The 12,455-nt window shown below is 45.5% G+C and overlaps 1 protein-coding gene across 1 annotated transcript; it reads right to left on the reverse strand.

Moving 5' to 3' along the window:
* Positions 1 to 963: 963 nt before the first annotated feature.
* LOC138688630 (saccharopine dehydrogenase-like oxidoreductase) lies at positions 964 to 11,684 on the reverse strand. Its single transcript, XM_069800577.1, has 12 exons — positions 11,511 to 11,684; positions 11,145 to 11,257; positions 10,075 to 10,155; positions 9,475 to 9,604; positions 7,869 to 7,918; positions 6,112 to 6,242; positions 5,457 to 5,574; positions 4,175 to 4,294; positions 4,022 to 4,078; positions 3,381 to 3,492; positions 2,457 to 2,538; positions 964 to 1,155 (listed from the first exon to the last, which is right to left on the reverse strand). Exons 1-12 carry the CDS (start codon positions 11,599 to 11,601, stop codon positions 1,050 to 1,052), a joined length of 1,191 nt encoding a protein of 396 aa, XP_069656678.1. The 5' UTR covers positions 11,602 to 11,684; the 3' UTR covers positions 964 to 1,049.
* Positions 11,685 to 12,455: the final 771 nt, after the last annotated feature.

The raw sequence follows: 12,455 nt of genomic DNA on the forward strand, positions 1-12,455 counted from the left end.
ATTTCGTAGGTAAAGTACTTCAGTAAGGGTCACCAATATTAGCTTTACTCATTACATTTTTCATTTGTCTTATCTAGTTAATGACATAATGTAAATAATCAACCAAAAGGAAAATAATATTAAAAGCCATATTCAGTTTTCCTCCAAGGTTCAAAATAAAGGAGGATGTAGACTGTGAAAACCGAGATGGACTTAACAGGTTTTGGTAGACCTTAGCTACAACAACAAAAAAAACCCCCAACAACCACCACCACCACCAAACACCCCACCCAGAAAAACCCTGAAACACCACCAGCTTGTAGGGCCACTCAGGCCTCCCAGCCCTGGCACCGCTGGCCACCATGGGGAGAAGAGCTGCCGTGCTGCTGATCACGGTCTCATTGACAAACCCTACTCTTTGTGCTTTCTCTTCTATTTTAGCGCAACTCACTACAGGCAAGCTAGTAAGAATGAAAGTCAACATCCCTTATGACAACAGTACAGAGTCACCTGGTCTCTATAATAACCCAGGGGAAAAAAAAGAGACAAAACTGTTCCTTAAGCTCTGAGAAACAACAACTACTCTTTTATTTCACTGGGGGCACTAAGGCTTTGAAAGCAAGAACATCACAAAGCAATAGCACCCCTCCCAAACAGGCATGAGGAGTAACTAGTTGTTTCATCTGCTAAGGCACTTGTTATCCAGGGCCTGCCTGCTTTTAATAGTTGCAGACTGGGGCCAAGCAAGAAGGCTGTGGCTGATTGTGAAGCAGATGCCATAGTGGTTCCGTTAAGTACTAACTTAAAACTTAGAAGAGATCAAAGAAAATTCTAGAACTAGTACCCAATAAGTCACTGATTTAATATGCTTGGGAATTAAAACTCAATACCCTTTATGGGCTTGCTCGCTATAGCAAATAGTATTGTAACTTTTAACTCCGTTTTTCTTCTGTTTCTGCTGTAAACAATAGCACAGTGAAACTATTTTATGATTAGGCTTTTACAGCCAAATGAGTTTTATTGGAGTTAGACCCAGGAAAGGGGTTAGTTCATACAGTTATGTCTTGACTTCAGAGTTCAGGCTTGCTAATAACAGAGAACTCAACACCACGTTTGTTGAGGCGATCGATCAGTTTTGTTTTGGAGAAAGCAGCTCCTGGAGAATATACACCACCCCTGTTAATGAAAATCAAAAGAGAAAAACATTAGTGGTACAGTGAGTGAATGAGACCTTTTTTTTTTTTCTTTTCTTTTTCTTTTTTTTTTTTTTTTTAAGTCAAAGATGTATTTCACTGCCTGAGAAAGAAAAAGCCACTCTCTCCCACAGGAGAGCGTGTGCAGAATTTAGCAAGCTGGTTATATTCATAGGTTCGTTTCTGCAGCCAGCAAACTCAATAGAAACCATTCCATTAACTGAAAATCCAGACATTGATGCAACAGATGCAGCAAAAGCATTTCTAAAGACGTATGACTACATCCTTTCAAATTGAAAGGCAGATGAAGAGTTGTCGTGGTTTAACCCCAGCCAGCAACTAAGCACCACGCAGCCGCTCACTCACTCCCCCCCCATCCAGTGGGATGGGGGGAGACAATCAGGAAAAGAAGTAAAACTCCTGGGTTGAGATAAGAACGATTTAATAGAACAGAAAAGAAGAAACTAATAATGATAATGATAACACTAATCAAATGACAACAGTAGTAATAAAAGGATTGAAATGTACAAGTGATGCGCAGGGCAATTGCTCACCACCCGCCAACCGACACCCAGCCAGTCCCCGAGCGGCGAATCCCTGCCCCCCCACTTCCCAGTTCCTAAACTAGATGGGACGTCCCATGGTATGGAATACACTGTTGGCCAGTTTGGGTCAGGTGCCCTGGCTGGGCATGAGAAGCTGAAAAATCCTTGACTCTAGTCTAAACACTACTGAGCAACAACTGAAAACATCAGTGTTATCAACATTCTTCGCATACTGAACTCAAAACATAGCACTGTACCAGCTACTAGGAAGACAGTTAACTCCATCCCAGCTGAAACCAGGACAAGAGTAAATGGCTGTGAATCGGTATCTGAAGGTTTCATGTATTATTTTAATAATGACCTTAGAATTATTACATATATATATATATATTACACATTACTACATAGGTGTATTACGATTACACGCATAAAAGTACATTGAAATGCGGTGGATTGACCTTGGCTGAATGCCAGGTGCCCACCAAGCCGCTCTACCACTTCCCTCCTCAGTAGGACAGGGAGAGGAGAAAATAATATGGAAAAAAACCCCTCACAGGTCAAGATCAAGGTGGTTTAATAAAGCAAAAGCAAAGTGTGTGAAGTTATCTCCCTTGCACAGCCATTTGGGTGAGGCAAGACAAAAATCCACAGGGTTATGAGATCTGCAGTTTCCAAGAGAAACATACACATATAGTAGCTTTAGGGGAGATCAAGCTGTTCTGCATGGGAAAGTACTTACCGTTTAGGCAGACAAGCTGCATCCTCCAGAAGAGATACAGCTGCTTGAACCATTGCAATTGGTGTAGCAACATAGCCAGGCTCTGACAAAAAAACAAACAAACAAAAAAACCAAACGAACGATGTACAGCGTGTTGAAATGTAGAATGTAATCTCGCTCTTACCCACAGCGTGCTGAAGAATAATCTCTTTGGCAACGAAACAGCCTTCCCCATTTAAGAACAGCTTTTTTACCTTGTAATCATCCCAAGTAGCTGGTGAAGTCCCTAAGATCTAATCTGGACAAATCCTGCTTCAACTACAGACCTATAACCACACAACAACCATGAGCGATCACCTCACGGGTGAGAGAGGGCTCTCCATTACAGCAAGAGCTTTCCCCATTCTGTGCTTAAATTCAGACTTTTGTTGTGAGACTGCTGCATTCAGCAGTTATTTAAAGAAGCTATGCTTCATTAACTCCTTTCTGTATATACATTCTTGCTGTCTCCAAACTTGACTTTAGGTGTCACCTCCCCTCAAAGGAATGACCTGAACACAGGTATGTTATAGCTAGAAATGATAACTATGCCAGATCTGCTTAAGTTCACTCACAGGGGACTGGAAATAAACAAGTAGTAAGTCCAGGCTGCAACAACTGAAAACTAACGTTAAAGCACTCTCCCTTTAACTGCTCTACTCTGCAAAAATGAAAATTGGAACGGGGAAAGTCAGAAGGAAAGCGAATGACAAGGCGGCAAATGAAGGGGCTATTTCAAAAAACAGGTCACAGTGAATGCTACTCTCCAAGGTAATACTCTGTAAAGGCTGCTGACTTTGTCCATGCTGCAAGTGCTCCTCAAGGGTGAGTAGCAGTGGAACCATAAACTTCTTTTCGAGTAGGCAATGTAAGGCAAAAGCAGTAAGCTGCTACTGACATACATACCTGGTCCTTTCACTTCAGTGCAGATCTTTACATTCGGTTTGCCATACTGGGGGTCTTGCCCCTCACTGTAACCCTCGCCAAAAAAAGTCATTGTAAAAGAGGTTCCATCCATCTGTAGTGGACAAGACAAATGTGGCCGCCAAAACAGTAACTCGCTTATTATCAGGCAAGCACAAGTAGTAAATACAGGTATCTATTATGCCAAATACTATGATCTATCTAAATATGAGAGGAGTTATTGTGAGTTATTGCTTAAAAGGTACAATCTCATCTAAATTTGTAATCACTTCCCCTTTGTTGGAACTGTTATTGTCCCGAAGTCCATTTATTCTCTCAGGGCTTTCAGTCCTGGGTTTGTACTACTCAGTCTCCCCGTTGACAGATTTGAGTGCTGCGAGCCATCCATGTAAATACATCAGACCCAGCAACATGACCCATTTTCTCCTGGTATGAGTTGCACATACTTTGATGTCTAATAGCAGAAGGCATGATGATTTAAATATTCAAAGCTAACTGAACAGGCACACACAATGTGCATTTAGAAATTATTTCTCTGGGACTAAGCAGCTGACTCTAGATTACTATTCCACCATTATCACAACAAATCTATTCAGTAATTGCGATGGAAAACAGTCAGCTACCTGTTTCTGGGTTGGTCCTTTCTTTGTGAAGAATCCAGCAGAGAAAAATTCCGGGTACTGTATAAGAACAGGGGAAAAAACAAACAAACAACAGTAAACTAGAGGGAAAAAAAATATCCGAACACTTAATTCTTTTGTGTTCTGAACACTTACTTTTGCCAGAAGTTTTCTCCCAAAGCTAAACTTCACAAGAAGAAGAAATAAAATGCCGGCAAACATCAGCTTGATAACAGAGCCAAGACCACCTATGTTCACATAAGCGCCATACTGCACCTGAGGCAAAAACATATTTCCAGTGGTAGAATTTACATTAAAATTTTTGCATCAGTGCATTTGTAAAAATGAATCTACCCCCAAATGAGGATGCAATTGTTTGATACAATAGATAGCTGTTTAAATAGGGCCTTAGACAATTGTCTTGGTTCTAAACAACTCTTTGAATAATGCTTCACTTTATAATTCATTATGAGAAGACAGTGTAACTACAGAATGGCGAGGGAGCGAGCAGGGTAAACAAGAGTGGAAAACTTTAAAGAAAGATGCATTTTGGTATCCAGTTCCAGGCTTCTTTCCCAAGATCTTCCTTTCCTCCTCTTACTGCTTTAGTTTAAGACAAACTGACGCCTTCCTTTAGAATTTTGGAATAGCAATGGGAAGCCTTTCTCATGAGTAGTTTCCAAGCATATTTTCAGAGCACTGTCTCACCTTCATCTCTTTAACTGATGCCTGTGATTCTGCACAGCTGTTCTGTACATTGTTGGTGCTGGTCTCCTCTCAGGAAACCATGGAAAACAAAAACTAAACACGGCCACCACTTCACCTTGCCTTTACTCTGCACACCAGAGACCAAAGCATCAAAGAAGTCTCCAGATACAAATGAGCAGCATACGAATTCTTTATCAGAATGTTTACTACACTATACTGACCTGACTACAGTTGCACAGGCTACAATTACAATGCTTTTAGAAGCTCCACTGATTAAAACAAGAAAAGCCTCTGCACAGGAACAGAATTTAACGTATTCATCATTCCCAAAAATAAGGAAGCCTACCTTTCAAATATTTCTGTGACTCAGGGCTTCCATTCCCTACAAATACAGGCCCAGAAATCAGATAGCATAAGAACCCTGCAAGAGACTCTCGTATCTATTATGCTAGCAGCAATAAGCAAGCTCATCAGGCAGAGTATCGAGTAGTATGAAACCGGCCCGTGCACCCAGAAGAACCTGGACCACATCAGGTCAAACAGCTTGCAAAGGAGATCAACAGCACAAGCCTCCTTCTTTACAGAAGCAAAAGCACATCGCAGTTCATTACTATTTACCTAACTACAGAAGCCCTACTATGCAGATCTGCACTAAGAACAGTTATCACATAAAGGAAAGATGCGCTGAAAATGCTAATAAAGACATAGTATACCAAAACCAGTAACTTACAGGTGTTTCCTGCAACTCTGTGTGCAAGTAACACTGAGACCGTTTCACAACGGAACCATCAGATCCCATGAATCGAATGGAGTACTCTTTGAATTGCTGATTGTAAAACACAAGTCCTCTGCCAATGGAAAAAAGAAAGTCAGAAAAAATGTTCAAATGGTCACGCATACTGAAAGCAACAGATCATGACAGCCCTACCAATACTGGCTTTTTCCTCAAGCATTTCTATGACGTCACCTCTTTCCACTGAAAGCAAACCATTCCAAATTTATCCCTGGCTCAAGTCAAAATTCCACACACTACAGCGAGGATGAATTTGATAATCAGAAGAATACTCCCCTCACATTTCTTTTTTCCTTCTACCAATCGCTTCTGAAATCAAACACAAAAGTTTGTGTTTGTCTAAAACTCTCTTAGAACAAGTTAACTTTGAGACCCAGTAAATGCTGGGACATGTTCTTTATTTTCAGTAAAATAGGAACAAATCAGTAAAACTGAACTTATCTTCAATTCTACTAGATGAGTATCCATCCATTCATATTACGCTGAAGTCCTAAATGCATCTTTTTAGTATTTAGCAATACGTTACCAACCTCTCTAGTAAATACTGGAGCTGTTAGAAGACAGCGTGTTTCACATCTTACGCTTCTCATACCTGCTTTTAAGTTTTGCACCAACTACTGGAACAGGGGCATATCCTACCTTTTTTCGAAGCTTCCTCCGGTTGTCTTGATCCGCAAGGCCATAAACAGCTGACTTCCAGGTCCCATCATGTGCACAAGAGCCCTGGCAACATACCATGAAACCGTAGTTAATTCAGTATCTGAAGGTTTCATGTATTATTTTAATAATGACCTTAGAATTATTACATATATTACACATTATTACATAGGTGTATTACGATTACACGCATAAAAGTACATTGAAATGCGGTGGATTGACCTTGGCTGAATGCCAGGTGCCCACCAAGCCGCTCTACCACTTCCCTCCTCAGTAGGACAGGGAGAGGAGAAAATAATATGGAAAAAAAACCCCTCATAGGTCAAGATCAAGGCGGTTTAATAAAGCAAAAGCAAAGGCCGCATGCAGAAGCAAAGGAAAACAAAAGCTTTATTCTCTACTTCCCATCAGCAGGCGATGTCCAGCCACTTCCCGGGAAGCAGGGCTTCCGGACACAGAGCAGTTGCTCCAGAAGGCAAACATTGTACTAACACATGCCCCCCACCCCTCCTCCTTTCTCTTAGCTTTTATCACTGAGCAGACATCATATGGTATGGAATACGCCTTTCGTCAGTTTGGGTCAGCTATCCTGGCTGCGTCCCCTCCCAGAATCTTGCCCACCCCCAGGCTACTGGGTGAGGGCGGGGGGAAATACTGGAGAGACAGCCTTGATGCTGTGCGAGCACTGCTTAGCAGCAGCCAGAACACTGGTGTGTTAGCAGCACCTTTCTAGCACCAATACAGAGCACAGCACTATGAGGGCTGCTATGGGGAAAATTAACTCCATCTCAGCCAGACCCAACGCAATCTCCACCCCTTACGCCATGCCATTTGTGTCATGCTCAGGTCCCACCTAAGTTAATACAGAGAAGATTTTATATTTTTTTATATACATATATATATATATATATATATATCTGCCTCGTTGTATTTAATTCTCATTACTAAATCCCTGCTTACCTACACTTACAACTTATCCTACATACTTAAACCACCTTTATACCCAACATACAGGTTTATACACTCTCATTAACTACTGTTCCCTGTCCTCTAACAGACAGATATTACTCTCCCAATCCACGCACTTCCCCCACTCCTCCCAATGCTCATAAGAACAGGCTATGACTTGGGCCCCATCTGGCAATATGGGTGCTCAGGACAGGACAGGAGAAGCAGTATGTTCAATTGCTGGGCACCAACACTGTCTTGGTTTGGGTCATCGTTGCATTATTTAAACAATGACCTTACAATTATTACATCTATTACACCCTATTACAATTATTACATACTTCAATGCATGTAATGCTAATACATGTACCTTGAAACATACCCCCCAAACAAAACAAACCAACCAACCCACCAAACAGCCAAACACTAGGATTACTGGCAACACACTGTGTATCTGTTACAGTTTACTTATGTATGAATCCTTCCGACATCTCTGCAAAATTAAGTTATTTCCTGAAATGGCTTAACACAACAAACTTTCGGTAGACAGCCTATGCAAATGAACCTTACAAAAGCGTGTTTGCTCGCATACTTCTGGTAGCTCCTAAAGCTCTTGGAGCCATCACCAAAGAACTGCCAGCTTGTTCCTTGGTCTGAATGAACGTAACAACAGTTATTCTAATGGGCTACGGTGATGTCACCACAAATACCTCTCAGTTTCCAAGAAGGCGTAAACCAACTAACCTCAGGCCCAGATTTCACCTTCAGGAAACTTTCAACAGCAGTTAAGGTACCTTTAAGGGAGGAGAAAACATTACTTGGCATATACAGTTCATTAGTTCACAAAGCCAGAGTACGCTCTGGTAGACTCAAACAGCAGGCCACTGACACTGTTAGTTGAAAAGGCAGAGTCACATCTTTACCTCAAAGTAAAATAAACTACGATTAAGTTCCACAGCTGTTTTAGTTAGCAAGTATCAAACTTCTTGCGTAAAGTACTTCAGGAAGGGTCACCAATATTAGCTTTACTCACTACATTTTTCATTTGTATTATCTAGTTAATGACATAGTAAAAATAATCCACAAAAAAAAAAAAAGGAAAGGAATATTAAGAGCCATATTCAGTTTTCCTCCAAGTTTCAAAATTAAGGATGATGTAGGCTGTGAAAACTGAGATGGACTTACAGATTTTGCTAGACCTTAACTACAAAAAAACCAAACCAAACAAAAAAACCCCACCAACCCCCTCCCCCAAACCTCAAAACACACACAAGATATCCTAAAACCTTTAATTTTAGCATAGCTTGTGTTTTGCAAAGCATGCTTAGTTGTGATGAATAGCAAAACAAAACAACTCCTCCAAATTCTGCTTTGTTTTGCTTTGCTCAGTTCCTTCTGAGAGCGTTAAGACTGTACTTGTGGGGGCAAATTTCAATATAGCAAGCAACTGGATAGACAGCTGGTAATACCCTAAAGGCCAAACAGGAAGATATAAAAGACATCCTTATTCAAAACAAGTATCAGACATCAAATTATAACCCCACGAACAACCAGATACTCATTTCCATGCCTCTCCTCTCCCTTCAATCAGATCCAGATTGAGTTTTATTAAACTGAAAGCTGATGACACACTCCAACGTAAAGCAATCCCACTTTATAGCTCTTTGAACGGTACATAAAAGCAAAACATTCGGATACTTTTCTCAGCCCTTCCAACTGCAAGTCAGACCTGATGAACGAAGTATCCTCATTTGAGATTAGGAGCAAGTACTATTTGCACAGAATGGAATCATCTCGCATCTTTTCTCAAATATATCTTATCCTCTTTCAGTTACTGTCTAGCTGCTCTTAAAGAAAAAGGCATTGCGCAGCACTGGCTGTCTACTTACACGCAGACAATGGCTTCTCAGGGCTTCCAGTAGAGAAAGAAAACCTAGGAAACCGGATTACCCACTAATTTCCAATCCCTCTCCCGCAGCCTTCCTGTCCCCACTGTCTTTTCCCTACAAGATCCGCACTGCACAAGGGGCAGTGTGCTGAGCCTTGCCTAGGGATGTCCACACCCTGGCTCAACAGCCTGCTGCTGACAGCTGCAGGTTCTGTTCTCTCAGTGAGCAACATTACCTTGAATCCCTCCTTCACCTAATGACCAATCTTCTGCAAGCTAATGGGAATATGATTTACTTTTCAATCTTTATTTACCAGGTTTGGTTGAAACCCATCAGCTGGTAAAGGCAGGCAAAAAGAGAGACTGAAGGAGTCTCCACATAAGCACTGCTGCTTTGGGAAGCCAGATGAAAGCATGATCTGCATTTCTTTTTCAGCATAAGGTCACACTTAAGTAAGTCACCTTTCAACTTGTCTCTGGTGTACAGTACTCCCATATCAGCTGGTATAGAGTCAAAGCCACAGCTTCCAATGACATACACTCCCTTTTCCGCAGCTTTTTCGTTGTATTTCAGGTACATTCCTTCCAGAAACTAAAACACAGTCAGAACAAGCATTTTAAGCAGAACTCTGTACTCGGCCACACCCAATATTAGCCATCAGCGCTTTACTGTCTTATCACAGCACCCCACATACTTCAAAACACTTACAAGCATCTTTAAGACAGATACATGCCACTCCTGTCTTACGGTATGACAGTATCCCAGCAGTGCAAAGAAAGGTGGCCTGCGCAAAATTCCTATGTAGAACCACAACCCAGACGCGAAGCAGAACTCAAACATTTTGGATTTCCAGAGAGAACCCGAGAGGCTCTTGTCTCTAAGTAAGAAAGCTGTCCAACTAATACACATTAATGCACTTTAAAACAATTAATGCATCTTAAACCAGCAGATCAGGAGGCAAAAGCTGTCTTCACGTTCAGCAACGTCCGCAGAAAAATACTACACAAATACCCCTTTAACAGCTCTTTGACAGAAGGTAGCATTTTTCTACGGTCACGTACCTGGGGTTCTCCACAGATGTCAATGCAGCTCGCACCATTTTCAACACAAGCTTCTACCACAGGCTCTCCAAAGAATCTATACTGTAGAAGGAAAGACCACCACACGTAACAAAAAATAAAACCCACCCACCACAGCTCACCCAGCGTGCTTCATCTAACAGAGCCGCCTACAAGAGAAGTAAGCCCTTGGTGGGTATTGGTTTTGCTACGTGGGGCCGAAACGTAATAGCACTTGTGGGTTTTGGGGGGCTCGGGAGAAGGAACAGCACAACAAACTTCATCACTGATGATGCCGTTTGCTGCACGGACTGCCGCACCCTGTTTCTCTCCAAAGGTAAGACCACCAAGGCCAATTCAATGTGTCCAATCTCAAGGTATGCTTTTTGCGCTCCTGTTATCAGCATATTCTCTGCTTAAGTACCCCCAATTTCAAAGACGTCATCGTGACCCAACTTCCAGCTCTTGTACTTTGAGCCCCTCCAAAGGCGCTGGAAGTATCGCCACTGAAAGTTTTAAAGGGGCCAAGAACTTGGAAGAGCATCTCTATGGGCTTCTTTTCCACAGATTTCCATTTCTTTTCAGCGCTAGCACCCCTGAAACCGTTTTGGCCCAACCCAAAACTCCTCCCCACTATTACAAGCAGTTTCTTACGCTGCCTGTGAAAGACTCCCCCCAAACCACAAAACGAGCAAAAAAAACCCCCCGCCGCCGAACCGCCAGCCAACCCTGCCGTCCTTCAGCGAGAACCGCCCGCGAATTACACCAGCAGGAATCGTGCTGGGCAAGCTTCAGGCGACCCCAGGACACGGCTGCACTGCTGGCTCCCTCTCAAAAAGCGCCCTGTCAGCCGGACGGCTCCCGAAACCCCGCAGCCCAGCCGCAGAGGCTCCCGGTCGCCGCCGCAGCTCTCCCCGCCCCGAGCAGCGGGGCGCCCAGCCGCACGCAGCCGGGGAGCGGCGGCCGAGGGAGGGGCAGGCGCCGGCCGAGGAGGGGCAGACGCCGGCCCGGGCTCTGCCGGCAGCCGCGCCCGGCGGACGCCGCGGGAGCACCGCCCGCGTCCCCGCACTCACCGGGCCCACGCAGTTGAGCACCAGCCGGGTCTGCCTCGCCACGGCGGCCAGCGAGGCCGCGTCGCCCACGTCGCACAGCAGCACGCCGACCTCCGCCCCGAGCGCCGCCTTCCCTGCGCACCGGAGACCGCCGTCACCGCCGCCGCCCGCCGCCTCGCTTCCCGCCCCGGGCCGAGCCGCCACCTCCCCGGCGCGGGCCCCGACGCCGACGCCGACGCCGACGGCGGGGGGGGGGCTCGCCCCGCGTCGCCGCCTCAGCCCTTCCCTTCACAGCCGCCCGCCGGCGGCTCCCCGCGGAGGGGGCCGGGGCACGGGGGCCGGGCGGCGGCGCTGCGCCAACACCACCCCCCCCGCCGCGGCCCGTACCCAGCCTCTCGGCCGCCCGCTCGAGCACCGCCTGCGGCTTCTCCCGGCTTTGCGGCGCAGCTTTCGTAGCTGCTGGATGCTCCCGCGCCATCAGCAGCCTTCTGCGCTTGTGGTCCGGTGGGTGCTAGCGCTGCTGTAAGCAGAAAGCTTCGCTCCCGTGACGGAGTGCCTTCTGTCTGCAAAAGTACCACCCCGGTTGCTGGAGGCTGCTTGTGATTTACTCCTCCCTTAAGAAAGAGCACTTTGTTTTCCCGAACCAGCCTCCCCAGCTCTGTGCCAGCAGAAACGATGCAGGGATGCCACTTGCGAACACGTTTCTCTTTTCCTCTGACGCCGTCCAGGGTGCGCTCCTGTGAGAAACACACACGGCAGTGAAAACTCATTCCTTCCCATCTCGCTCGCCATAGCAGCGTGGACATGCAACCCCCTGTTTGGTGCGGATTTACTCCCGTTACAGCCAGCTCTCGGGCAGAGGAAAAAAATCGTGTCCTGGATCTTTCTTTTTACTTTTAACGCGTAACCATGGCCTTGCTAGTAGGGAACAGGTTTCTTTTTGAAGTTAGCGCATTTCGTACTGCGAAGCTTAACGGTTGATGCCAGTGCCCGCCAAGTGGTGGGAGGGCTGGTGCCACTCTGCCCGCCAAGTGGTGGGAGGGCTGGTACCACTCTGCCCGCCAAGCGGTGGGAGGGCTGGTACCACTCTGCCCGCCAAGTGGTGGGAGGGCTGGTACAACTCTGCCCGCCCGGGGCTTCCTCCTTGCGGGCCGCAGGAGCCTGGCCTGGGGCACCCCAGGCCCGGGGGTGTCTCTGAGCCAGACCCGTGGATGTGGCCGCTGCTTTCCCGTTTGCAGGTTCGGCCAGTAGCGAGGCTGAGCGTGCACCACGCACATGCGTGACAACACCACGGCCGGCTACGCAGGCTGCCAGAGAATGGGCCGTGCCTTT

The sequence above is a fragment of the Haliaeetus albicilla genome, chromosome 13 (genome assembly GCF_947461875.1).
Source record: "Haliaeetus albicilla chromosome 13, bHalAlb1.1, whole genome shotgun sequence".
NCBI lineage: Eukaryota > Metazoa > Chordata > Aves > Accipitriformes > Accipitridae > Haliaeetus > Haliaeetus albicilla.